At 39.6% G+C, this 27,678-nt stretch overlaps 1 protein-coding gene across 1 annotated transcript in view; it reads right to left on the bottom strand.

Annotated features, from left to right (window-relative positions):
* Window positions 1–5,495: 5,495 nt before the first annotated feature.
* Window positions 5,496–27,678, bottom strand: part of LOC308093889 (sodium channel protein type 4 subunit alpha-like) — a 55,173-nt gene continuing 32,990 nt past the window's right edge. The window contains exons 17-27 of the mRNA XM_080440281.1: window positions 21,953–22,372; window positions 16,157–16,274; window positions 15,712–15,866; window positions 14,099–14,272; window positions 12,853–12,975; window positions 12,118–12,390; window positions 11,050–11,103; window positions 10,825–10,966; window positions 8,780–8,880; window positions 8,318–8,588; window positions 5,496–7,876 (exon numbers count right to left, since the gene is read on the bottom strand). Of these exons, the coding sequence (XP_080296407.1) occupies window positions 6,648–7,876; window positions 8,318–8,588; window positions 8,780–8,880; window positions 10,825–10,966; window positions 11,050–11,103; window positions 12,118–12,390; window positions 12,853–12,975; window positions 14,099–14,272; window positions 15,712–15,866; window positions 16,157–16,274; window positions 21,953–22,372 (3,060 nt within the window). The 3' untranslated portion in view covers window positions 5,496–6,647. The remainder of the gene's footprint in view (window positions 7,877–8,317; window positions 8,589–8,779; window positions 8,881–10,824; window positions 10,967–11,049; window positions 11,104–12,117; window positions 12,391–12,852; window positions 12,976–14,098; window positions 14,273–15,711; window positions 15,867–16,156; window positions 16,275–21,952; window positions 22,373–27,678) is intronic.

The raw sequence follows: 27,678 nt of genomic DNA, 5'->3' as shown, positions 1-27,678 counted from the left end.
TGGCACTTCTGGGCTGATGAGGGAGTGGGGACAGGTGTGTAAATAGGACTGAGAGATGGAATGGAATGTGGGAGTGACCGAGGTGGAAATAAAGACAGAAATGGACAGATAGTCAGGGGATATAAAAAAAATCTTGGAATAAATTCCTTACCAAAAAAAATCTTCACCAATGTGTTTGTAAAGGTGTCTAGTAACACATCTCACAAAGACTGAAATGCAGTTTCCCTAGGAGAATTTGTGACAGCTCCTGAAAGTTGGGGTACCCACCATAACCTTATGCGGGGGAAAAAAATCAAATTTTAATTCTGTTTTAAGTAGCATGTGAGGGGTCAAACTAGGGTGTTTTTATGATTCTGAATCCATTGCAAGCATTTGTTTTGCACCAAAACCACTGGTGGGTACCCCAACTTTCAGCAGCTGTCAAAAAATCCCCTAGGGAAACTGCATTTCAGTCTTTGTGAGATGTGTTACTAGACACTTTTACAAACACAATGGTGAAGATTTTTTTTGGTAAGGAATTTATTCCAAGATTGGAAATTCTAATGCTAATATCCCCTGACTAAGAGGGAGAGACACAGACAGAGAGAAATAGACAGGTGGAGAGACAGACCGTGACAATATTACCTCAGAAAGAGGCAAACATTGTGAAAATAGTCTATTTACAAGCTCACAACGCCTCGCAAATATCATTATTTTGAGGGGTCACGGCCTGATAAGTTTGGGAACCCTTGCTTCTAGGGCTAGGCTATAATACTGAGAAAAAGCCAACATCACATGGAGTGATTGATAGATACCAACCTTGCAGAAGCCCTCTGCTGTAAGTCCTTTGTCAGTAGCAGACCTGTGAATTTTAGCAGAACTGTAAGGGACTGATTCCAGTAAGTAAAGTGACAGATAGATTAGATACAGACAGACAGACTGTCTGAGATGTAGATTAGATTAGATACAGACAGACAGACAGACTGTCAGTAGCAGACCTCTGAATTTTAGCAGAACTGTAAGGCATTGGTTCTTAAAGTGGGGTCCGGGGACCCCCAGGGGTCCTTGAGGGAGTTCCAGGGGGTCCCAGGCTAAATGATAGATTAGGCACCAAATGGACCCTTGAGGGTTTGTAACTCTGAGTGTACAAATGGAACCAAATGGACCCTAACAGGTCCATTTGGTTCCATTTGTACACTCTCAGAGTTAAATTGACATAGATTCTACAATATAAATTGCGGTCCAAGTGATAGAAATGCCATTAAATGGGGGTCCGTAGCCTAATGCATGTCAAACTGGGGGTCCTTGAAATTAAAATGGTTGAGAATCACTGCTAGAGCCGTAAAAATCTTCTTATGGGGGTCCCTGATTTATTTTTTCAAATGGGGGTCCGCGGGCTAATAAGGGTCAATTTGGGGGTCCTTGACATGAAAAAGTTTGAGAACCACTGCTGTAAGGGACTGATTCCAGTAAGTAAAGTGACAGATAGATTAGATACAGACAGACAGACTGTCTGAGATGTAGATTAGATTAGATACAGACAGACAGAGAGACAGACTGTCTGAGATGTAGTGGAGTAGAAGTAAAAGAGAACAGAAATTTGTAAATACTCAAGCAAAGTAAAAAATACCTCAAAATGTTACTTGAGTACATGTACTTAGTTACTTTACACCACACTATCCTTAAGCAGGCCGACAACCAGCCTAGCTATCCATTCCCAACACAGAGTGAATGGTACCTCGATCAAGTCCTTCACACCAGTAAACAGGCTGACACTCGTTTTAAAAACTTACTTGGTCTCAAATCGTTCACAGTTGATCTGTTTTGAAATGGTCACGACCATATTATCGGTCGTTTGGAGTCGTTTTACTCTGTGAGCAGAAGAAGTTCTTCTAAAACTGAAGTCCAGAAGACTTTCTTCTGGAGGCTGGAGCTGCTTGAAGTTTTAAGCGGTAAACATACAGAACCGCTCAAATTTCACCTCGGCTCGTGCTGACCAGAGCCTTCTATGCACTGGTGCTGACGTCACGGGCGGCTCCTGACGTGTTTTGGACAAAAGTAAAAATACCTCAAAATTGTACTTAAGTACAGTACTTGCAGTATACGTACATATTTACGATACTTTTGTCAATATTGTTATTTTGCAAACAAAAATAGACAACAGTGGATGCATAAGTTATGGGCAGACCCTACGAGCACATGTCGCCCCCTACTGTAGGCTACTGCAGTATTTGGGATGTTTCAGCAATTTACCAAACATGTATTGAACACAGACACAGATTGCATGGTGAACACTGAGTGTTAAAGTAATTAAGTACACGTAAAAGTACTGTACTTAAGTACAATTTAGAGGTATTTATTTTTACTTTATTCAGTATTTACAATTACTTTTACTTCAACTCCCCTTCTACATCTCAGAGGAAAATGTTGTACTTTTACTCCACTGCAATTATTTGTAAACTTTAGTTACTAGTTACTTTGTAGATTTGGATTATTATTACAAAACACACTAACCACTTCAGCCCTATATATTTAGGCCATTTGAAAATTTAAATAGCAGATCTACAAGCTCACAACGCATCAGATGCAATGCATTGTGAGCTTGTAGATCATTACACACCATTACACACCTGATCATATGAAAATAAATTAAAATACAAATTAATTCAATAATTAATTAAATCTAAAATGACCTTTTTGATTGATGATAAGCTGCAGCCTACATTTGCGTTACTTGTTAATTTGTAAATAATAAACTGTATGTAGTACATAACATGCAATTCATCAAATGTCTTTTGTAAAAATGTTACCATGTGCTGGTGCATTTTAGTAATTAGAAAAGTTTTCTGTCTCCGAAAACCTTAATCTCTGCCACATGTCTAAATCTAAATGCTTAAAAATCTGATCAAATACCAAGTAATTTTCATTCAAGTAGTTTTTCAGGCATTTTGTGCACAAGCCTAAATTATATTCAAAGGAAAGCATCTGTCCATTATGAGAATGGATGGGAAAGTATGATGCATTTATGATGCAAATATAGCTGTGTGTGTGTGTGTGTGTGTGTGTGTGTGTGTGTGTGTGTGTGTGTGTGTGTGTGTGTGTGTGTGTGTGTGTGTGTGTGTGTGTGTGTGTGAGTGTGTGTGTGTGTGTGTGTGTGTGTGTGTGTGTGTGTGTGTGCACACGTGCGTGTGCGCGTGCATATATATATACGTATACACTATATATATTTACGTATACACATGACACACACACAATCATTGTGTGTGTGTGTGTGTGTGTGTGTGTGTGTGTGTGTGTGTGTGTGTGTGTGTGTGTGTGTGTGTGTGTGTGTGTGTGTGTGTGTGTGTGTGTGTATAATTAAAACAAGTGATTTTATTTTTTAATACACAGATTATCCCTCTATCCCAGCTGGTGGGAGTAGTTGGATTTGACCATCCTAATGACCAGAGAGAGGAAATCTCTTTGGAGCTATATCCAAATTGGCAATTGGGTGATTTCTTTTTTCTTTCCTATAAGTGAAATGTGGGAGTGTTGTCAGTGTTCAACTATTAACTTGAAAACAGCCACAACATTCAAGCATACTGAAATATCTTTGTATTAAAGCTGCACTATGTAACTTTTCTCTTCTACCCCGGATTTGAACCTGGTTTCCTGCGCAAGTGCTTACATTTTTACCACTGAGCTACCACTTACAGTATAGTTTATTAAGGATCCCCATTAGTCTACACCTTAGTGGAGACTATTCTTCCTGGGGTCCAGAAATGATCTATTATCTATAGCTAACAGTCTACCTGCTTGCTCAGGGGATACATTGAATCTTGATCATGTCAAAATTTCTGTCAGATCCTGTGTCTAGCTGAGACGTGACCTTTGTCTCAATGTCTCAATATGAGCAGGGAGACAAAATACAACCACCTCAAAAGTTATATTGTATTAATGGTATAGGGTAAGTGATATTCTTTGGATTTATTTTTGTTTTTTGTTAAAAAAAGGTTAAAGGAGTAGTTCACCCAAACAATGACTTATTTTCTATCAATTACACACCCCATGAAGCATTGAATTCATGGAGTTTTTTTTGTTTTTGTCACAATCCTGAGCCAATAATTGGATGATAATATTAAAGATGCTAATGTATCCGGTAGGAGACACAAAGGAGACTCTTTGTGTCTCCTACTGGAGAGACCGCCGGTTATCAAATTATTGGCTTAGGAATGCGAAAAAAAATAAAAAATCGCCATGAATTCAATGCTTCATGGGGTGTGTAATTGATAGAAAATAAGTCATTTTTTTGGGTGAACTACTCCTTTAAAGTACTATATTCTGATAGTAATCATCGCTACAGAGCGTTTGTTCGGTCACAGGGGTCTCGCCAGCTCTTTAGTAAACAGAATGTAGTATATTTTCAGGTAGGTGACACATTTTTTTAAATATTAATGTTATTTTATCAATAACATCTTAGTGTTTAGCCAATTATTTGGGGGCCCACTTGCAATATCCTCACGGCTGATATCGCTGATATCAGCAATCGCTGATATAGGTAATAGACTATTCAAAGTACTGTACTTTATGTGTATGGGGAAGTTCAAAATAAATTAGAGCTTTATACTGTAGGGTAGTGGTTCTCAACCTTTTCAGGCCGTGACCCCCCAAAATATTCATATTTTAACTGGGGACCCCGGCCCCACCCTGATAAGCATTTGGAATTGTAGGAGTTGAGGCATGAAATGTTGTTCGATTCGGTTCCACAGATAAATATGGTGAAAATAGCAGATCTACAAGCTTGCAGATCGGCTATTTTCACAATTTTTTCCCCCTGGGGGTCCCGACCCACAGGTTGAGAACTACTGCTGTAGGGCAACAGACTAACAAGGACATTCAGCCGCAGAGATGCAGAGGTTTGTGAACAGCTGTCATGTTTTTTTTTCATACCCATGGACTCAGCGAGGGATTTAACATCAGCCTGCCAAGTAATGAGGTCATAACTGCATGGTTTTTACATGTGAGAATTTTGACTCTTTAAACAATTGCTGAATTCCTTTTCATATTTCATTCTCATTACCAATGTTGAACATATTGTAGTTAAACAATGAACACTAATAGGAACTGTATGTGTTTAAGCCTTGAGCACAGTATGTTGAGATAAAATAAGTCATCATCCCTGTAGTTGCAATGCAGTTGGCAAAACCCACAAATACGGAAAAAGCTTTTATTACCATTTTATGAAACGATTCATGAAATGACTGACCTAAATGTAATAATACAGACAACTTCTCATGGAACTTGATATAAACTTTTATATATATATATATATATATATATATATATATATATATATATATATATATATATATATATATATATATATATATATATATATATATATATATATATATATACATATATACATATATATATATATATATATATATATATACACACATATATATATATATATATATATATATATATATATATATATATATATATATGCTTATAATTTGATAACTCTGGGCATATTACTTATGGCTTTCTTGAGTGTCATTGAAATGTTTTGTCAATATAAATGCATTACAAAAGCTTGGTAAAAATGTGTTTTACATATACAGTACACCCTCAAACCTCTTTATACATAATAATTACAAAAGGACCTTATAGTGCATTCCCGCTATTCCAATGAACATTCATCAAATCAAATTAAATGGTCAAAGAGTATCTATGTAATAAATGGGCAGACTCAATATCAGGCACATAATGACCCAAAAATTATGTTAGCTCTTACAATTTTGTCAAAATATTTTCCTAGTGCAAATATACTTTATTACAAACAAAAAAATATCACAAATGTGAATAATTTTACTAACCAGAAAAAAAATGATAAAATATTTGACTGATTGCCATTCATAGTTCCTGAAGTGAATTACCAGTAAAAGTGCCAGCAAAACTGATTTTGATTATGGTTAAATAAAAATGTAATATAAATGTGTTCATCATGAAACATTTGTCAAAAGCTTTTAAGAAGAAATTGGTGCAGAAATGAAACAAGTTAAGCTAAATAAATAATTGAATAAGCAACACTTTAACTGCATAAGCACTGGTTTGACCATCATAATTCATAATGGGAAGCTGTTAGTTATATACAGCACCCCATTGTGTTTTACATTTATTCTTTTACAAGTCAAGAGTTTGCTGTTCTCTTTTTGCTCAATTAACTAACATGTTGTACTTTGTATTACATTAACACCTTATGCAACCTACCACAACAATTAAATTAGTCTGCCGTGTAGCCGTTGAAGTTGTCACCAGAGTTCATGTAAAGTGAATTAATGCACATTAGTAGGTAAACAATAACGCTAATAATGCAAACTAAAAGAAAATTGCAGTATGATCCATCTGGACATGAACGATTTTGCATTTCAAGAGGGCGACAGATTGAAGAAGACCACATTTTGTTTTCACTGAGGCCATTTCTGTGTATCCAACAAAACTGCTCTGTAGGGTTGTTCAGTTGATATAGAGGCTCTGAATTACAATAAAAAATATTTTGCATATTTCATTTACTCTTTTACCAATATATATTTAAAAAATCCATCTCTTTAACCATGAGTTGAGATATATTTTCTGTTGTAAAAAAGAAGAAAAACAAAAAGACCCACACAAACTCGGACATCTCAGAGGAAAGTCTCCTCATATCTTTCAATTGAATGTTCCCCGGGTTCAAAGTCTCTGGAAACAGATCTGTCTAAGAGAGAGAGGCCACTTGCTGCCCTTGTCACACTATCATAAGAAGGTGGCGAGGAAATCAGGATGGTCACAGTTTTTTCCTTAAATTCCACCTGGTCCACTGGTCCATAGTACTCCTGCATCATGCAGGCTATAAGGCCTTCCTTTTCAGGAGCGCTCGCCAGGGTCTCTTGGTTCATTTGTCTGTAGAGGTAGGATGCCTGCTTCATCTGCCGGAAGACCAGATGCTTCCGATAACACCTCTGGATGATGACGGCGGACACCTCCTCCTGCTTGCGACGCAGTGTGGACGTGATGGGCTCGTGGGAGACATTGGAGGGGTTGTTCATCATGAACTTCTCCTCCATCTGCTGCTTAAGGGTGTCCATGTCACCAGACTCTCCCAGCACGCGTTTGGTGAAGGCAAACAGGATGTCCAGGCAGTGGATCTTGTCTCCACTTACCATGGGCAGGTCCATGGCGATGAGTTTAATCTTGTTGGGCTTGGCGATGCGCAGTGGCTCCGACAGCGTGTCGGAGAAGTTTGAGAGCATGGCGAACTCGATGAACTGGGTCGCCTCCGTGTCAAACTTCTCCCACACCTCATAGAACATCTCAAAGTCATCCTCGCTCAACAGTTCTGAGCTCTCCTCTGTAGCAACACTGAAGTTCTCCAGTATTATAGCTATGTACATGTTCACCACGATGAGGAAGGAAATTATTATATAACTGACAAAGAAAGCTATGCCCACAGAGGGACTGCCACAGTTTCCACGGGTGTTTGTGCCGGTATTGACAAAGTGTGTGTCACACTCTGGAGAGGTGGACATGATTGGGCTCAGCAGATTGTCCCACCCTGCAGATGTACTGATCTGGAACAAGCAGATCATACTATTGCCGAAAGTCTCGAAGTTAAACATGTCATCGATCCCATCTTGTTTCTTCACATAGGCAAAGTTCGCCATACCAAAAATAGCATATATGAACATGACTAGGAACAGCAGGAGGCCAATGTTAAACAGTGCTGGCATGGACATCATTAAGGCAAACAGTAAAGTCCTTATTCCTTTGGCTCCACGTATAAGTCGAAGTACACGTCCTATCCTCGCCAGGCGGATGACTCGAAACAGAGTTGGAGATACAAAGTATTTCTCGATGATGTCAGCAAGAACAATCCCTGAAATGAGAAGTGGAAATCAGAGAGAAGACAAAAGATTGAATGGTTTTACAGTGACCTTATATGAAGCCTTTGCTAAATGAGATATTATATAATTAGAAAAGGTGTTAACTCCTTCACATTGTTGGCATGAAAATTAATAAGCATAATTAAACAGTATATTACTGAAGTTAATAGCTATTGGAGGTATTAGTTGTGATGAGACAAGGCAGGTATAATCTATTTTTGCACAGGAATATAGCAATAATATTGCACAGGTTAAACTGCATGCACAGTATTCCTGTGTGTGTGTGTGTGTGTGTGTGTGTGTGTGTGCGTGCGTGCGTGCGTGCGTGCGTGCGTGCGTGCGTGCGTGCGTGCGTGCGTGCGTGCGTGCGTGCGTGCGTGCGTGCGTGCGTGCGTGCGTGCGTTTGAAAAACACCCTGTTGTGTGTTTACTTACCCACAATAGAGAGGATTATCACCACAAAGTCAAAAATGTTCCATCCAACAGTGAAAAAGTAGCAGCGGAGGGCAATAATCTTGATGAGGCATTCGGTGGTGAAAATGACGATGAAGATGAGATTGAGGATGTTTAGGACAAACTGCTTCTGCTCTGACTGCTCGTCCGTCTCCACCATCATTGTCACCATGTTGACAATGATGAGCATCATGATCATGATGTCAAAGGCTTGCATGAACACTAGATCGAAGAGGAAGGCCTGGACAATGTTCTGAAGTTGGGAAACACAAAGAGAGTGAGTTGATCGATTAGGAAGGTTAGTTACTGATGTGCATGCAGATCTAATTGACATAGCAATGAGCACGATTGTAGGTTATTTTGATAACATGAGAGATGATTCATGGGAGAAATCAAAAGAAAAATATATCAATAACGATTAATCAATAACAAATGGCATTTTACCATAGGCCGTGGTATAGGCCTTTGAGGTTTTTTGGATCCCAACTTCTTCATAGCACTATGGTACTTCTTCTGTTCTTCGGTCATAAAGATGTCCTGTCCACCTAAGTAATTAGGCAAAAATATCTAACATTATTACCTAATAATAATAATCTTATTTCCCCTTCTTTTGTACTTATTTGCTGTTGGCCCAGGTTGGCCATTTTTCTTTTACAGATATATATGTGCAAGAGGTCAAATAAAGTCTTAGGCCTCTCGTTTTGGGGTGGTGAAGTACCACCCCAACCAACTTTGAGTTCTCTGTGCAAAACAAAATCTCAAAAATCTGTTATTTTCTTGCAATTGCCTGTGTCAAATTTTCCTTGAGAAAAAAAAAATCAGGCATTTCTATTTTTATTCAGTGGTGGAATTGGTCTTCCATACATCTATCTATACAATTGGGAGACTGGCTGAAAGACAGGGCAAAACAGGGCAAAACAACGGGAAAAAATCAGGAAAAAAAAACACAAAAGCACTGCGCATGCGTATGCACCGCTGTTGCCAGATCGTGCGCGAGCAACAAGCAACCAGCTTCATGAAAAAACACAAAGCTGCGCACTGCGCATGCGTCGACGCACTTTCTCTAACCAATTTACACCCACTTCACGCTTACAACACCTGGACATGGCAACGTCGCTCATCGTTCTGTGATTGACAGCAAAAGTTGGCCAATCAGGTGGCGAGTTCGCAGGCTGAAAAAAGACGAACGGCAGCCATTGTTGGTTGTGCGAGTCAGGGTGCGAGTGCCTTCACTTCTTATTTTCGCTTATTAAACGCTCTCAAACTTCTTCTATGAGGCACGGAATTCACTTATAACATATCGTTTGGATAGAATTCAGTTGTTTCACTTCATATGTGTGGTAAATTAATCATGACAGAGCCTATTTAAAAAAAAAAATCAGAGAACCGGCAGGGGCGAACAGTCACACGCATGTATCCGAATAAGTCAACCTATTTTGCCAATAGCCATCTCAAAAGTCCCGCTGCGTCATGGCTGTCCCCCCCGCCCCACCCCCACCACACACACACACACACACACACACACACGCACACACACACACACAGGGCACCGGGAGAGAGAGGGAGGGTGGGAGAGAGAGAATAGTCAGCCAAACAGCGAGAGATAATTTTCGCTGACGGACAGACACAGACAGAGAGACAGAGAGGGAGAGAGAGAGAGAGGAAGAGAGGGAGGGAGGGAAAGACAAAATAAGCGAGCCCTCGCTTATTTTTGCGCGGACGTAATTTGTTTGTCATTGTGGTGAATGTTTGCTGCTGATGTTTGTTGTGTGAAGCTTAATGTCAGAGTGTTTGTGTTGGAGCGCCTCAGTGCGGCTGCTGAGTTCATGTGCAACATCTTGCATGCGTGGCTGTGTTCACAGTTTTCCTTCGCCGTGTCTGTAGGTCACGGCCTGGAGACCCCAGAGTCTCCAGGGACCCCTAAGGGGGGGGGGGGGGGGGGAGGGACGATCCTCTGGTTTAAAAAAATAATAATTTATCGCATGATTTTGTACCCCCAAACGACATTTTCTTTGGCAGGGTTAGGGGGGGGGGGGTTAGGGGGGGGGGGTACTAGAATTCTGCCCGCGTAGCGGGCAGAACTTCTAGTACCGTACATTCCTGATGAGAGTCAGTATTATTACAATATGCAAGTTTGATTGATGACAGCCATATCTAACTGGCAAACATTACATTCCTCTTCCGATTTATTTGGAGAACCACATAGACTGGATAGGGCGCACAGACTGAAATTAAAGTGGTGATATAAAATACAATAAAAGCCAGGGTTCTAGTGGTGGGTTGTCCCTTTTCATTAGGCCCACCATTAAGTCTTTTCGTGACTCCACTGCTCTGTGCCAAACTTCTGAACACATCAATTGCGTTGCCGATAAACATTAATGTTACCGCAAAGTAGAGGCCGTTTAGGTTAAAGCTCTAAACAGGTTAAAAGAAACACTAAGAATTATTTGAAACCATGGGATCTGTTCTGTGTGTGAGGCAATATATACTCATCTTTCTTTTCTGCTGATTGAAATTGTCGATAATGACACCAATGAAGAGATTGAGGGTGAAGAAGGAGCCAAATATGATGAAGATGACAAAGTATAGGTACATGTAGAGGTTGATTTCTCTGATCGGTTGTTCCTCCACCTGAAAACAAAAGCCGTTTGCATGTCATTACATTGTCCAGATACTTTAATGTTATTGGATTGGAAGTAAGTGGTCATACTTACTCCTCTTGAGTCAACAGCTGCATACATGATTTCCATCCATCCTTTGAATGTTGCCTATGACAAAGTAACATTACATGTCATTAGAGATTACTAGTATTTGATTACTAGTACTGCATATAAAGATGTAATTAAAAGTTAATCTTCAAATACACTGCGTCATGTAATGGGAGATGGCAATGAGCCTATTTCATTGCTTTTTTATTTGCGTCTATCAAATCGGTCCATACCAGAATCATAATCTATTTATTGGCCTAATCTGTTCACATAAAAGCAGTTTGACTTGGTACATTGCTCTCATATGAAGATAAAATTGTAGAATACAGTAGATAAGAAATAATAATAACATATAAAAGTAATGTAAATATAGTATAGAGGTAAAAACATTAATATTATATAACATATAGAGTGACACCAAGTGTGAGCAATATGAACAATATTGGAAGTATATAAGCTGTGATGAGACAAGGCATGCCATGTATAATCTCATATTGCACAGAAATAAAGCAATAATATTGCACAGGTTATACTGCATGCACAGGAGGAAGCTGTTTGTATTCCTAGCTCTAATGGTTTTGTGTTCTACCCCTGGGGGGCGCCACAAATTCGCAGCCATATATATGGGGTCTCAAAACCAGAGTTAGGACAATCGGTTCTCACTTGTATGCCTCACAGGCCCACAATTACCAGCTTTTTGCAAATATCTTGAGAGATAGGCTATTTCTGGAGGCAAATGAAAGGTCTTTACTGAGTGAGGTCTGGAGGGGACCCAGTGAACAGCGAAAAGCATCTTGTTGCTTGGTTACCACACCAGATAATTTGAGTGGTGTCCTTCAAGAGCACCAGGTTCTGGTCATGGAAAATGCGCTGGCCAAGAATAGCAGCACTGCTTGCTAAGTGGTTGATGGATGCTGACATTTAGCAGGTACACAGTCAAATCCTCAGTGTTCATTTAACTCCAAGAGTAAAAAAGAAAAAGCTAGGGTAAAATGTTCAACTCTCTGGGTGACATTAATGCTGATGATTTTACTGTGTATGCCAACTGAAAACCACGGCGGACAGGATACTCACCACTTGCAGCAGGGAGAGGTAGCCGAGTCCCACGTTGTCGAAGTTGACCTTGACCTTGGTCCAGTAGAAATGGGTGTCGTTCATGTTTAGGCAGTCTGACTTGTTGTTCACCACGGAGGCGTTGTGGAGGAAGCCAGTTCGGTTCACGCACTTGCCGAACTTGCCAGCGAACAGGTTGACTCCCATGATGCTAAAGATGAGCCAGAAGATAAGGCATACCAGCAGCACGTTCATGATGGAGGGGATGGCTCCAATAAGAGCGTTTACCACCACCTAGTAACCGGCGCACACAGCAGAGAGAGACAGATTAGTGGGTCAGAGAGACTGGAAGGAGAGCAGAGTTGGCTAACTACTTAAAAACGCAAAAATGAGAGGATAAGAGGAAAATACCACATGAATGGCCTGGCAGTAGGCAGTGAGCTCATTAAACACTTTTAATGACTGTGGAGGGTTCAACTGTGAGATGCTTGTCAGTAGCATTTATATTGTTGCTGTCGGGCAGAAACCTTGTATTTCCATATTTCATAACTTTTTATGTTTTTTGGTAAATTAATGCCCTACTTTTATGTGCAACAGTGATGCACAAAAGTAGCAAAAATAGCAGATATACGCATTGCGATGCGTTGTGAGTTTGTAGATCTGCTATTTTCGCTATTTTGGAAACATTTTGAAAGTGAAAGTGTCTGTGGGTTTTATAAATAAAAGTTTATTGTGACCAAGAAGAGCATGACTCACCCGCATGCCCTCAAATCTGGACAGAGCTCTTAGAGGTCTCAAAGCTCGGAGGGTTCTGAGGGACTTGATTGCAGCAAAGTCTGAATATCCCAGTGAGTTTGCTACCAGGCTTACCAAGGACACCTGGTGGTTTAAAGAAATACATTCAAACTGTGAGGCTCATTAAGTTACATTAACCCATCTATGAGCTTGTAGTTCAGCTATTTTTGAAAAATCATGAACATTTGGGCAAATCTTTGAATATATATATTTTTAAAGCAAACATTTGTAAAAGAAAAAATTGGTCCAGGGACCCCCAGAAGCAAATATTTGAGTTACAAATGTTCACTTTAAAAAAATATATAGATATAAGATTTGTACAAATGTTCAAGATTTTTCAAAAATAGCCAAAATAAATCTAAAATGACACAGATGCGTTCCCGGATTGAATGGGTTAAATTGACAAAAATGTAATGGTCAAGTTCAATTCACTTTGGAGCCTTTGGAGAAAAGTAGAACCAGCCTTGTCTAATGGACAAGAAGGAGAGATTTGTGTCACATGGCTTATCTACCATTCTTTTAATATGTACAGTATAGATCATGTAGGCCAGGCGAGTAATTTTGTCTCGTTTCCAACTGTTTCTGTTTTTGTACTGTATGTCTTAGTGTCTAACGGATTCTAAAATGTCTGTTCAAATATGTGAACAATAAAATAAGAAAAAAGTAAAGAGTATTTCAAAATATTCGCTCTTTTCATTAAGGCTGTAAGGCAGTGTAATTAGTGTGCAGGTTGCTTTGCGCACAGTAAAAATAAGGGAAATTGTAAGAAACGCCCAAATAATTGTATGTGCTATAGTGCAAGGAAAGAGATGGACCAGAGGGAACAATAAGGACTTCCAAACAGAGACTGGAAATATGATAATGATGCAAGGATATAGAATTGTGGACTGAATGGAAAAGTAAAGTACTGAAATGTAAATACATTCTTCTGTAATGCCAATTCCCAAATAAAAAATGGGAATTGCAAAAGAAAAGGCTGAAAAATGTTGTAGTTTTATGGTAAAGCACACTGAGGAAGGCCCATGTCGAAATGTCTAACTTGTTAAATGTTACAGCTGCAATGGCTAATTCTAGGTTATAGGCAAGGTACTGTAAACGAGGTGCATGGATTTGGAGTGATGTTATAGCAAGATATTGGCAGTCATTAGAATATACCTCAGCAAATCATTGTGAGTAACTTTGGCATAACATTACAAAGTTCACTTACATCCACAATAAGAAAGTCCAGCCAGCACCAATAGTTAGTGAAATACTTCTTGAAGCCGTATGCAGTCCACTTAAGGAACATCTCGAGGACAAAGATGTAGGAGAATACCTTGTCTGCATACTCTAACACCACCTTTATAACCTTTCTCTTCTCAATGTAGATATCCTCAAATGCCTGCAGAGACCATGGAAGAAGAGGACCCAAGAAAACAAGAGCATGTTAGATGTAATAACTGTAGATGATTAATGTTTCTATGCTATTATTAATATTACAGTACATATATTATGCTCAACAGGAGAGAAGTGGTTGAAATGGTCAAACTTGATTCTCTTTTAAGCCAGGTATATATCAGGAAATCAGTTATTTGAGACACTTGATACACATTCCATACACAGTAGGTGTAAGGAATGGCTATGTAGAATGTCGTAAAAGCTTCATAATAAAAGTTCTCCACTTCCTAACGTCCTTTCATTCATATTAGCCCTCTGTAGGTCTCAACTATTAAACACCATTGAACTGGCCCTATATACCTGTTGCAAGTCATTATGCAACAAGTGTATTTAGATACAGTATTGACAGAAGATGTGAAAGGTCACCAATCAAACAATAAAAATAACTTTGAGAATGTAAAAATGGAACTACATAACCTGTAATTAACTCATGTATTGTACTTAAGTACACTTTTGAGGTATGTTTTACTTTACTAGTGTAGAGTATTTCCAATTTTCTATACTTTTACTTCTACTGGACCACTACATCTCAGAGGCAAATATTATACTTTTACTCCACTACAATTATTTGAAAACTTTAGTTTAGTTACTTTCTAGATTTGTATTAATATTACAAAACATACATTAAAGAGGTGGTGCCATGGTTTTGCACTTTTTCTGTTTTTCATGTGTCTATGAGGTTGATAGAACTTCATTAAGCCCCCTGGTGGTGTTTTTATGGTGTTTTATGTCTTCTCTGACTATTTTGAGTTTCTACCTGGAGGCTGAAACCTTGAGGGTCAAACGTGCCAATAGAAAAACAGCCCTTTAGTGACATAGTAAAAATATACCCTCCCCCTCATTATCATAACACAACAGCTGTGGGCATGAGGAGGAGGAGGGGCTAGGACAGGTGGGTGGTGCTAAGGTGGTGGAGGAGGTGCTAAGGTGAGAACCAGGTATACTTAATGAACTGGAGGCGTGTCCACTTAAAAACATAATTTTAACAATTTCTGTACACTTAAAAAAAAATAATCTTCCTCCTAGTATAACCATAATACCTGATGATTATGTTTTAGGGGGGGAAAAAATCACTGAAAATCACGGCACCCCGTCTTTAACCACTTCAGCCCTATATACTCTGGCTATTTGAAAATAGCCGATCTACAAGCTCGCAACTTTGCTTTGCGACGCATTGTGAGCTTGTCGATCTGCTATTTTCAAAAGATTTTTATACATTTTGAAAACTTGAAATTCTGTACTTTTAGTACTTCAAGTAGATTTTTTACATTGTGGTATTGATACTTTTCCTTGAGTAAAATGTTTTTGTACTTCCATCACCGTAAAGGGAGTCAAATGAACAAGTGGATTTTACTTGTGCAGAGCGGTGTCAAACAGCCTTACCAGAGCCCCACTGCTGCACAGGATCATGAAGATGATGAAGGTCTCAAACCAGCTGTGTTCCACGATCTGATAACAGGTCTTCCTCAGTCTCCACCAAGCCTGGCCCAAACCACGCGAAGTGTCAACCTCACAGCAGCGACAGCGCTTCACGCAGACTTGAGGAAGGAAATATGTACAGTGTATGCGAACAAAAGCCTGTTAGATTGCAGGAATGAACAAAAAATATACAGACATCTGAATGAAATGGCAGTTTATATACCTTGTTTGATATAGCTAACACAACAGTGATATTTAATAGTTATTTTTCATGGTTCTGTTAATTAATTATCACGTTAATAGTTATTTTTCATGGTTCTGTTCATTAATTATCACGTGAAGGTTTTCAACGACAGATTCAAAGAATTGTTTTAAGAGAAATTACAGTATTGTAATTTAAAGTACACACATTCAGGAAAGCATTCCTCTGGTTCCATAGTCTCTTCAGCCAGCTCAGGAAAATCGTCGCTCTCCTCACCAGGTTTCCCCAGGTCCACGGTGCTGCCCTCTGATAGGCTGATCATCTCCTGAGGAAAGGATGTCACACTGTTATTAACCTGTTGCTCCCTTTTAATGCAGACTCACCTCAACTCCACTGTCTTCACATTTCTTAACACAGTGCTAAAACAAATCTACACATCGCACGTGTACACTACAATAGATGAGTGATTCTCAAAGTGGGAACCAGGGACACCCAGGGGTCCATGGGGAGTTCCAGGGGGTCCCCAGAAGAATTTGTTAATATAGCATCAAAATCAGTTTAACCACTTCAACCCTATGTTATACTTCGGTTATGCAGAAATAGCAGATATACAAGCTCACCGTTGTGACCTTGTAGATTGGAAAACATTACAAAAATTTGAAATATTGGAAGGACATTTTTTACACAAATCTTCTCTTATCTGCTTAATCTTCAAAATATTCGCAGATGGGGGTCTGTGGCCAAATACATATCAATTTGGGGGTCCTTGACATGAAAAAGTTTGAGAACCACTGCATTAGATTAAACCTTTGTTTAAAAGACAGATCAGAATAAATAATCCTCCCCCCATCATCGATGTCAGTGACACTATGGAAAATGCCAAAATGGAGATCAATCTGTGGTTCAAGCCAGAGGAGCTTGTCAACTACCAGCTCATTTGCTATTAGAAACAGCCATCTCTAAAATCAAATTAAAATGCCAGCTCAATGGAACTACTTTCATATTGTTCCTCTCTCATGACTTTTGATCTCATTTGTCACAAACATGAATAACTCCCCCCAGTACACTAGTGACAGCACTTTGTCACAGATTAAAGGAGAGATAAATGCTCTGTGTGAATGAACGCGTGTGCACACACACGTGCGCGACCACACACAAACATACTGATGAGTCTTAATGCAGTTTTGATGTGATTTTCATGTGTCATAATGGTAGCATATTCAACACGATTTACTGGGATTATTGAGACAGAAGAGCTACTTCAATCCAATAATAAAAAAAACATCACGTCATGTGACATGTAATCCAGCATGAAAGAACACATATGGGACCTAGAGACAAACATATTATATTATATGTATGATTCTTAAATTTCAAGGACTGAGAGAATGTGCTCGATGATATTTTATGGATTCAGCATTGAACTTGATCAAGATCTGCAGATAACTTTACCTACAGTACAATTGTCATGATTTATTCTGTGCATTGTAGCACCTCTAATCTCTCAGTGTCACACACACACACACGCACACACGCACACACGCGCACACACACACACACACACACACACACACACACACGCACACACACACACACACAGTGGCGGCCTTTGCTATGTTTCACCCGTTTCAATTGAAACGGGCCCCCAACCTCAGGCCCCCCCCCCCCAAAAAAATAAATATAAAAATCCCAGTAATCGCATCCCAGTACGTATATATTTTGAAAATAGGAGAAGTAAATGATGTTACATTTGACAAATATTAAATTACTCAGGATGCAAGGGTGATTTCACCCCATCTATCTGTCTGTCTATTGACAGGATATCTCGAGCAATTATGAATGCATTTAAACAAAACGTGTTCCTGGGACAAGGAAGAACTGATTAACTTTTCATGCCGATTGTCCAAAAGGGGCATGACCTTTCACAAAAATGCACATAACTCTCTTCTCACTCAGTCAACACAGACCACCTTGTCAGTTTGGTGTATGTAAAACTCTACACATGTCAAATGCATCCTTCTTTACAGCTGGCAGCAGCTGATGCCCGTTAAGCTGATGACTGGAGAAAGCTTTTTTTTTCTAATTTCCATTTCCCTTTTCTAATTCTGGTGGGGAGGGGGATTGGACTCATAATGACGAAAGAGGGCGGGAGAGAGGGAGCCATATTGCCGTCCACCACAGCTCAGCATAGCCATGTCTGTCCTGCATAATCTGAGCTTCAATGGTTGCCCTGGGAACCCATGTCTCCAACAATCTAGACAATCCCCTAGAATAGTGTGTTTATCAAATAATAACATATACACATATGTTGAATATATATGTTATGAAGAATTACAAGCTGTTTTCCATTGCAAAATCTCTCTTTAAAATGTTTTAGAGAGTGCTTAACTTACTTAAAACATAGGTCTACTGTACCAGCACTCAACTAGGTTCAAGGTTCTTTATTTTGTTACGTCTTGTGTACATGTACATAAGAGTAAAATGCACTTTTGTTTGGCTCCTCTGCATAGAACTATGAGCTATTATCAGCTATGAGCATCACACACACTGTTCTCCTCTTTATTAAAAGAGAAGTAACTGAAAATAATGATCTGGAATGGTTTGTCATACTGATACATTTGATCAATATGAAATGTAGAAATTTATATTTGTAAGAATATTCACATATTTTTGAGCGGTGTAGCCGCTCCTATAAGTGGGGTTGGGAATTCGTCCTTCCCTGTACTGTGATTGGCCGACTCTATTCACACCCTTTCCGTCCTTCCCTGTACTGTGATTGGCCGACTCTATTCACACCCTTTCCGTCCTTCCCTGTACTGTGATTGGCTGACTCTATTCACACCGTTTTCGCCGTACCGTGATTGGCTGACTCTATTCAGACCCTTTGCTTTGATTGGCTAGCGAGACGCATGATGAAATTAATAACCTATAAATAGTACCACGCACTTCAAAAAAATCATTTTTTTAAAAAGTGAGCTTCCATCACTGTGATGACACCGCTCACTTCACACTGGGTGTGATTTTTATTGTAATATTACTATACTAGCTATATCATGGCTGGACTTCATCAGTTTGTACCCATTTAATGGAAAGGCCCTGCTCAGCTCAGTTGGTTTAATCTGATCTGTAGGGCCTGGCTCTAAGGTCAAGATCTGGTCCTCTGTCATCTCCAGCCACTCAGAGAGATGGGAGGAGAAGAGGAGGGACAGACAGGCACATGGATGGATGGCAACAAGGGAGGGAGGGAGGGAGGGAAAGCAAGAAAAACAGAGAGAGAGAGAGAGAAAAAAAAAGATGAAGAGAGATAGACTTAGCGAGAGGAAGACAGAGACGATGATTGATTGACACAAGATGAGAGAGAAGAGACAGTTAATGGTGATTAGTGTGGGAAAACAGAGGGTCAAGGTCAATACAGGCTAACTTCTAACTGTCGGCACAAAATACAATTCACAATACATGCAGTCAAATTTATCTTCTTTTTTCTTTCTTTTGTTTTTTAATTTGTTATACTTTATATATTACAAAACTGAGTTTATACTGAGACGATGTACAGTATATTTTTGTATTATGTCTGTGGGAACCCTTTTTTATCGTATAAAATAATTGTCACTATGCATGTTTACAACTGACAACAGTCTGGCTCTGAGAGATGTGACTGCTAAAGTGATACCTAATAATAATAATAGTAATCACATTGTAATCTTTACATTGCACCACCGACATGATGATGTGTGTTTAAAAAAACATGTTATACAAATTTATGTCAGAAGAAATTTAAGGAAAAAAGAACATACTGTATATGTCATGTAGCATGCATGCAAAATAAGGCTTGTGATGGTTGTCAATTTAAATCCCTGCACCACCACACAAATCTTCTGTCAAGATTTTCTGAGACGTCACACCAGTGCATAGCGCAAAGTTTACCCTAGCTTTAAAAAAATGCTTGCATTTGACTTTTTTTTTTGGACTTGCAGTTTGGTTCTTACTGTACATAAATTAATATCTGTGTCACTGGGGAGGGGAGCCCCTTGTCTGGTTGGCAGATTAACAGCTTATACCCGGAAATCCACATTCATTTGCTAACTTCCCACCCAACCATAACATTATGACCCGCGGCCACCTTCCTAAAATGTATTATGTATGACCCGCCAGTATAGCCATGTGAAATTCATTGGAAGTTATTTTTTATTACCTGGGCAAATAGGCTATTTCTCAAGATGTGATCAAAGGCTATTTTATTTTTATTAAAATCTTTGTACAGACCTTTTCACACATTTGGCTACATTGCCAACAAAAGACTATTGATATTGCACTGCAGTTAAATCAAATAGTTGTTATAAAATAGTTGGAAGTACATACATTATAACAGCAGATGCAAATGGTCCCACGGTATTTTCATATGTTCAAATATGGCCCCCTTTGAAAAAGGTTTGAACACCGCTGGACTACACCCTCCCAGTGACCACCAAGTAGGGGTTGGCAATGACAGGGACTACATACGGTACATGGAAGGTATTAGCAATGACTAAATCGCTGAGAAAAACATTGTTTTATTAAACAAATTCTTAAAAGAAAATGGCTGTCGACTCAACTTGACTCGAGACTTAAAGGAGTAGTTCACCCAAAACAATACTTATTTTCTATCAATTACACACCACATGAAGCCTTGAATTCATGGAGATTTTTTGGTTTTTGACGCATTCCTGAGCCAATAATTTGATGACCAGGTGTATTTCCGGTAGGAGACTCAAAGAAACTCCTTTGAGATACATTAGCATCTTTCCGCCGGTAATCAGCTTAGGAATGCGACAAAAACAAAAAAAAAAACATGAACCTTCCCTAAAACTAGGGATGGGTATTGGCAAAAATCTCACGATACGATACGTATCACGATACTTGGGTCACGAATCACGATACGATTATATCACGATATATTGCGATACGATACATATTGCCATATATTACGATACTATTGCGATATATTGCGATATCACGATATATTGCGATACGATACATATTGCAATATATTGCGATACGATACATATTGCCATATATTGCGATATATATATATCACAACTACATATTGTATATATATACACTACATATTGAGTAGCTGCAGATCAGTGATAGGTTCTTTGAATGTTTTTTCATAAAGCCTGTATCTGAAAAAGCAAACAAAAAATATATATATATTTTTTCAAAACATTTTTCTAAAAAAAAAACGCGATATGGTGGCCTGGAGTATCGATACAGTATCGCGAAATAAAATATTGCGATATATCGCGAAATCGATAATATTGCCCATCCCTACCTAAAACATCTGGGACAACGCTCCACATGTTCCAGAAGATAGCATGTTATTTAGACAGATGCCAGGTCCATTTGTTGACCTGGCATCCTATAGTTTGTATAGTTTCAATGTACAGATTCTTTTTTATATATATTATACTGTTTAGACTGATGCTAGGTTCTTGGTTTACCTATGATCCTAGATTACTGAGGCACTACACTCACTGTCTCTATGCATTTGATGTATGTATTTAGTCTGTTTACCTTGATCTGGATTATTGCCAAATGACTGAATTGTAAATTGTAAATTGACTTGTGATTTGAAGTAGACTTCACTCAAGTTACTTGAGACTTTCATTTGGACTTGCTCCTAAAGACTTAAAAACAACTCTGCTTGGTGGACTTGAGGAAGAAGTTCATAGGAATGCGGACAGGGGATAGCTATTTTCTGCTAAAAGATTGGGTGAAGAGGGAAAAAAGGTGGGGACCAAGTACAGTATAGAACCCTGGGGGGCCTACGGTCTACAAAATATATAAGGTTTAAGTGGTTAAAGTGGCACTATGTAAAAAAAAAATATGAATAAAATGTAATGTTGTCCAATCTGTATGGTAGAGTATGTTAATATCATATAACTTTTGTATTAATAATCGAAATCTGTAAATAAAGAGTACAAAGTACAATATTAGACTCTGAACATTATTATAAATACTCACCGGTTTGTTTTCCTCGTCTTCAGATGAGTCAGAATACTGAGCCTCCTCCTCAAAGAGCTCCACGTCAGATTCTCCGGGGGCAATAGGGACAATGACGGTCAAGTTGGGGTTGGTCATGTAGCTGTCCTCCTCCTCCGGTATGATATACTTTTCCCCGTAGAGTCCGAAAATTCCTCCGTTGCTCTCCACATGGTTGCCGGCCATCTTGACGGACTGATCCCTGACCGTCGTGGCCTTTCTCTGTCGGTGCTTGAGTTTGCCATTTATGAGGTCGACAACGTGGGCGGAGAGCCAGGTGACACCCGTGTGAATGCGGGCGACAGCGATCTGAATGTTGTTCAAGTCTCCGTCCTCCTCAGGGGCGGACAGGTTGTCTGAGCAGAAGGAGCTAAGAAGTAGAGCCAGAAAGAGGTTCAGCACCTGTGGACAGTTAGAAGGCACATTGTACAGATCAGTGTTTCTCAAACTTTATAATTTCAAGGACCCCCACTTTATTATGCATTAGGCCTCCATAACCCCCATAACTCTGAGAGTGTACAAATGGAACCAAATGTATTATTTAGTCACAAGCTCTTGTTAATACTTTTCATTGCGGTTAGATATTTATAAAACCCACCGACAGACCAGTAGCGTCCCCAGGAATTACATTTAGGGCAGGCGAGATTTTTTTTGTGGACAGGGGCGTCTTTCCCGCGAAAATGACGTCATCCGGGCGGAAAACGGAAACGGAAATGCACCGGTTTCCTGTTTGTCCCGGAACTACCGCGCTAGTAACAAAAAGGAATTTCACGCTGTTTTTATGGCATTATAGGATTTGAAGATGGAAAAACAACAACAAAAGAAAACACAGCTCACGGTAACTAAAGCTCCACTGGCTAAGAGAAACGATCCGCAGATAGTATAAAACAACAAAAAGAACGCTTTTTGAAACGCTTCTGCCTTCCGGTGAAAACAAATGGAATTCTGGGTAATGCAGGAATCTGCTAAAGACCTGCAATGATGGTAGTGATCAGCAGAGGTTGCTAAAAAATATATATTTTGGGACTTGCACAACCACTTTCACTTTCAAAAATGTTTAATATTTTTTTTTTAAACAGCAGTTCTACAAGCACGGCTATTTTCACTACTTTTGTCCTACACTGTGGTAGGAAAAAATAGGGAATTCATTTATAAAAAAAACATCAAAAGTTAAAATATGGAGATAGGCCACAGTGCAAGCTGTCTGCCCAAAAGTAACAATAAGAGTGGTCAGTTGCACAGCAAACTGTGTAGAAAACACAGTTTTCTACACAGCAAACTGTGTAGAAAACAAAAGAAATCTACATACTGTAATCTAAAAAGTATTGTTGGGTGCAAATTGCCAGGAGTGAAAAATAATGAATAAATAGCACAAAACCATATTATTGTGCGATCCTCTGCTCAGAACCCGGGATCATCTAGGAACCCCCATGCCCTTTATTACATTTACGTTTATGTCTACTGGACAGCTGTTGTTGAAAAATGTTTAGCAAACATTTGATCAGAATCTGATTCTACAGGGTATGAAACAGCTTTCAACAAGCTCCGAGACAGAGAGCCGATACAGACATGACCTGGGAGGCTGGGACATATGTTTTGTCAACATAAGACAATCCTATCTTGTAAGAGCAAGGGGGGGGGGGACCATTACACTTGATGTACCAAGAACTCAAGTAATCTATCTTTCTGCTTAGAGCATCGGAAATATCACTGCACTCTCTCTGTGTGTGTGTATGTGTGTGTGTGTGTGTGTGTGTGTGTGTGTGTGTGTGTGTGTGCGTGCGTACGTGCGTGCGTGCGTGCGTGCGTGCGTGTGAGCGCCCGTGCATGAGTGCGTGTGTGTGTGTGTGTGTGTGTGGGGGTGTGTGTGTGTGTGTGTGTGTGTGTGTGTGTGTGTGTGTGTGCGTGTGCGTGCGTGCGTGCGTGCGTGCGTGTGTGTGAGATGTGCACAGTTGGAGAGGGATCATCTCTAGGCCAGTCAGAGATGGGGAGCATGAGCAGATGATTACTGATGAACGGCCTTTGACCTTCTCGCCCCCAAGCATCCTGGATAATCCCTGGGATAAACAGCTTTCACATGGTTTATGTGCAACTGGAGGTTTCTGACAACAAAACTTGACACAAATGTGATCTGCTCTCTTCCCTAACGAGGTAATAGAGCTGTTCGAGCTGACTGCTTGTAAGTATTAGTGACTGCTATAGCTGATTTGATTTTTTTATTATTTTTTTAAAGAAAATGTTCATAGAGAACCGATGTTTTGACCGATCATTTCTCAAAAAGTGCAACGTTTTCTAATGAATACAAAAATAGCAGATCTACAAGCCCACAACGGGTCTGATTGACCCAATCTGGGAACCCATTGAGCTGAAACTGCCTTGAGAGATTAGACTGACCTTATAGTACACAGTGATGTAAGCAACGCAGCTGCAACAAATTACATTAATGGGCGTGTTAGATTTAGGTGTGAATCAACTGTCTTTTGCACACTGGCACACCCATGGCTCTGGCCTGGGCAGACCTACATCGAACACATCTGCAGCTGTGTTGCTTACTAGCCTGCCATGTTTTCTATTCTTCTGCCTACACATACGTCATGTCCTAGTATGAGCGAATAGTGGAAGGGGATCAACATTACGTGATTCCCTTGTTTGACCCGGCAACTTGGATGTGTGTCTCAAGAATATGATTATTAGCAGAATCGCGTAAAGTTTAGAATATCTTGCTGTCCCGTTTAAATTTTTCACAAGATCGGTGGTTGTTGCAATGACCTGCACTACAATACTTGAATGACGAATTAAACCCACAAAATGTAACAATGTGTGCGTTCCACAATGCAATTCCAATGGCGAAAGCTATGTTGTTTCACCCGGTGAGGGAATGGCGGATTCGGCCAACCCCCGAAATACCCGTACGTGTGTCTCAAAGAATATACTGTTTTTAACACAGTACTTTAGTAACGGTCAGAAAACCAAGCTGAACAAAACTAGCCAAAAGAGAAGACAGGAATGGTTGCAGTGATATTGTGTAACTTTTAAAATTAACTATGAGCTATTTCAGTCAAACACATACAAAGATATTTCTAACAGAATCTCTTCTATGCTATTTATAGACAGGTTCATTTTAAAATGGTTGTTCCCACATCCAGATGAGAAAATGATACTGGGACATGAATGAAGTGCTGCTATCGCTGTCTGTCTGGAATTCTGGGAAAAATAATTTTGATCTATTCTCATTACGTGTTAGCCTCCAGGTCACAGCTGGACAACAAAGCACCATATGGGAGGACCAACCAACATACAGTACCCTACCCTTGCCGAGGCACCAAGTGACAACAGTTGTGTATCCAGATCTGTTACTTGGATTAAGCTCTCTTTACATAAACAGTGACAAGCAAGGACATGGATTTTTTAAAACCGCGATGAATAGCGAAAATGACCGATCTACAAGCACACAACATGTTGTGGTGCGATCTGTTGTGAGCTTGCAGATTTCCTTTTTTTTTTTACCTTTTCGAAAATGTTTGATCTTTATTTATTTTTTTCACCCATGCCCATAATAGTGACGTCAGGTGGTTAATGTTATAAACACACACCTGTACCGGCATTAGATGAGAAAATAGATAGAACATAAATTAATACTACCCCCCCCCATACTGTAGCCTTGGCTGATCCTTTTTGTATGGTACTTTGGTTCCAATTTCGCCCATAAAGCTTAACTCATTAGCAGTGAATAAAAACATTAAGCCCTGTTGGACATTGAGCTTGTGCTGAAGCCACATGTCTGCTGTTGTGACTGAGGTTTGCACGGCAACAAATAGATGCGTACAGTAGATTTGCCTATAGAACGCATCTATATGCAAATATATCTGCTGTAGAGACAGCAGATGGCTTGAATGTTGTCCAGACTGGATAATGTTTTGAAGAGATCTGCAAGCCAGATAGAAGTATTGAGAAATAGACATTTAAAAAATATTTGGGGAGTTAGGCTTTACTATTAGGAAAAGATTCAGGTTGGGTTAGAGTTAGGTTTAGCAACTGGGGTTGGAATTATGCCTGATTCATATTTAGTTGCACGCCGGTGTTGCCAGTGTTGCATACAAAAAATAGTGAATCTATGAGCGTGTCACAGCACGACGCGTTGTGAGCTTGTAGATAGGATTTTTTTTGTTCACAACACTAATAGTCAGGGGATATTAGCAGAAAGATTTCCAATCTTGGAATAAATTCCTTACCAAAACAAATCTTCACCAATGTGTTTGTAAAGGTGTCTAGTAACACATCTCACAAAGACTGAAATTCAGTTTCCCTAGGAGAATTTTTGACAGCTGCTGAAAGTTGGGGTACCCACCATTTCCCTGCATTTCCATGCAGGGCAAAAAAAAATCTAATTTTAATTCTGTTTTAAGTAGCATGTGAGGGGTCAAACTAGGGTGTTTTTATGATTCTGAATCCATTGCAAGCATTTGTTTTGCACCAAAACCACTCCTTGGGCTAAAAACGGCCATAGCCATCCTTGTCCAGGTATACTTTTTGTGTAAAAAGCCCATTGAGATTGGGCTGTTTTTAGCCCAAGGAGTGGTTTTGGTGCAAAACAAATGCTTGCAATGGATTCAGAATCATAAAAACACCCTAGTTTGACCCGTCACATGCTACTTAAAACAGAATTAATATTTTTTTTTTTTTGCCCTGCATGGAAATGCAGGGAAATGGTGGGTACCATAACTTTCAGCAGCTGTCAAAAATTCTCCTAGGGAAACTGAATTTCAGTCTTTGTGAGATGTGTTACTAGACACCTTTACAAACACATTGGTGAAGATTGTTTTTGGTAAGGAATTTATTCCAAGATTGGAAATCTTTCTGCTAATATCCCCTGACCATAAGTATAATTCAAGCTTCAGAGTTAGGGTTAACACATCGGGTGCCAAACACGGTCTGGACCGTGTTTTCACAGAGTAGCGCATTGGTGCCGAACACGGTCCAGACCGTGAAATATGTCTTTTTGTTTTTTTCGTTTTTCTCCACACGGGCGGGGCTAGAGCAGCTCTGGGAGTACCCATTGTGATCTTGAGAAGGATAGGCCAGATAGATCACCGGAAACAAAAACATGGCTCCCATCCACTTCCTGTCTATTTCCTTCTTTAAAACACCTATATCTCCGAATCTGTTTCCGGTGGGGAAAACCGGTCATGCGCGATGCGCGATCCCCCCCCATTGTAACTCGCGAGTGAAATGTTATCGTTCCAGGCTGTAGCCAGGGTCATCGCGCAACATGAATGGATGTTTTTTTTTACATGGATTTGCTCCTCGTGGAGTCTAGAGCTTTAAACAGCAAAGCGCAGTCAATGGGGAGAATGCTGGCACCCAACGTAAGTTGTTATGAAAAAATGCTGGCACCCAATGTGTTAAAAATGGCCCAAAAATATAAAAATGGCATTTATAAAATTGCCATCCAAAACTTTTGATGTCCTCACAAATATAGTAGTGCCAATGTGTGTGTGTGTGTGTGTGTGTGTGTGTGTGTGTGTGTGTGTGTGTGTGTGTGTGTGTGTGTGTGTGTGTGTGTGTGTGTGTGTGTGTGTCCGTGCTTGTGTGTGTGTACTGTTAGACATTAAGATTTTCTCAGTTACTTATTTGCATATGAAAAACGGTGGCATTTCTTCCTTTGCATAGTGGGGATGTGTGCACAAAGTTTCACGGCAATCGGACGC

Source organism: Gymnoscopelus braueri (assembly GCF_963280865.1).
Source record: "Gymnoscopelus braueri genome assembly, chromosome: 10".
NCBI lineage: Eukaryota > Metazoa > Chordata > Actinopteri > Myctophiformes > Myctophidae > Gymnoscopelus > Gymnoscopelus braueri.
This window is presented reverse-complemented; position numbering and strand designations above follow the sequence as displayed.